Raw genomic sequence first — 1,012 nt, forward strand, 5'->3', positions numbered from 1 at the left:
GGGGACACACAATGGGGACACTGGGGACACACAATGGGGACATGGGGACATTGGGGACACCGCTCACCCCACGCGTCGGGAGCTGCTCCCTGCTGAAGAACGCCAGCAGCCCCCTCAGGAAGGTGCCCTGTGGGGACAAGGGACAGCTGARCCCCGGTGTCACCCAGGTTTGGGGACATTGGGGGTGACAGGGGATGTGTCCCACCTCCGCCTCCTGCTGTGACTCGTTCTGCCCCATGGCCGGCGGGGACTCTGCCCATCCAAAATCCTGGGAAAGAAAATGGGAAAAACGGGGAAAAATGGGGAAAAACGGGAAAAAAATAGGGGGAAAATGGGGAAAACCAGGGAAAAATGGGGGGGAAATGAGGAACAAAAGGGAAAAAAATGGGGAACAAAATGAGGAACAAAATGAGGAACAAAATGGGGAACAAAATGGGGAACAAAATGGGGGAAAAATGGGGAACAAAATGGAGAAAAATGGGGAAAATGGGGAAAAAATGGGGAAAAAATGGGGAAAAATGGGGAAAAAATGGGGAAAAAATGGGGAAAAAATGGGGAAAAAATGGGGAAAAAAGATCAGCTGGGGACACACGGTGGCACTGAGGGACACGCAGTGACAGGTGGGTGGCACCCAGGAGAAAACCCTACTGGGGTGGGTGTGGCCCTAGGACAAGGGTGTCCCCAGGGTGACCCCAGGGTGCTTGGGGACACTGAGTGGCCAAAGTGGACTTTGGTGTCCTCTCGTGTCAGGGCCAGGGGACAGGAACTGCCCTGTTGTGACACCGCTGTCACCGTGCCAATGCCACCAGGCGCTGTCACCCGTCCCTGTTGTCACTCTATCAGTGCCACCGCTGTCCCCCCAGCATGTCCTCTGTCCCCACTGTCACCCTGCCATCATCCCCTGTGTCCCCCTGTCCTTCCCAAGGGGAGGTGACACTGTCACCTTGGTGTGGGGACATCCCCGAGGCTGGCACGTGTCACCCCCACAGCCAAAGGCGGTGACACCGCGATG

The 1,012-nt window shown here is 56.6% G+C and overlaps 1 protein-coding gene across 1 annotated transcript in view; it reads right to left on the minus strand.

Annotated features, from left to right (window-relative positions):
• Positions 1 to 291, minus strand: part of LOC130587916 (patatin-like phospholipase domain-containing protein 6) — a gene marked incomplete at its 3' end in the record, with an annotated part of 7,133 nt that extends 6,842 nt beyond the window's left edge. Inside the window, exons 1-2 of the mRNA XM_057388887.1 lie at positions 206 to 291; positions 68 to 127 (exon numbers count right to left, since the gene is read on the minus strand). Coding sequence (XP_057244870.1) covers positions 68 to 127; positions 206 to 238 — 93 coding nt within the window. The remainder of the gene's footprint in view (positions 1 to 67; positions 128 to 205) is intronic.
• Between the last annotated feature and the right edge of the window lie 721 nt (positions 292 to 1,012).

The sequence above is a fragment of the Malurus melanocephalus genome, unplaced genomic scaffold (assembly GCF_030028575.1).
Source record: "Malurus melanocephalus ecotype Western Australia unplaced genomic scaffold, MMel_1.1 scaffold_2706, whole genome shotgun sequence".
Classification (NCBI taxonomy): Eukaryota; Metazoa; Chordata; class Aves; order Passeriformes; family Maluridae; genus Malurus; species Malurus melanocephalus.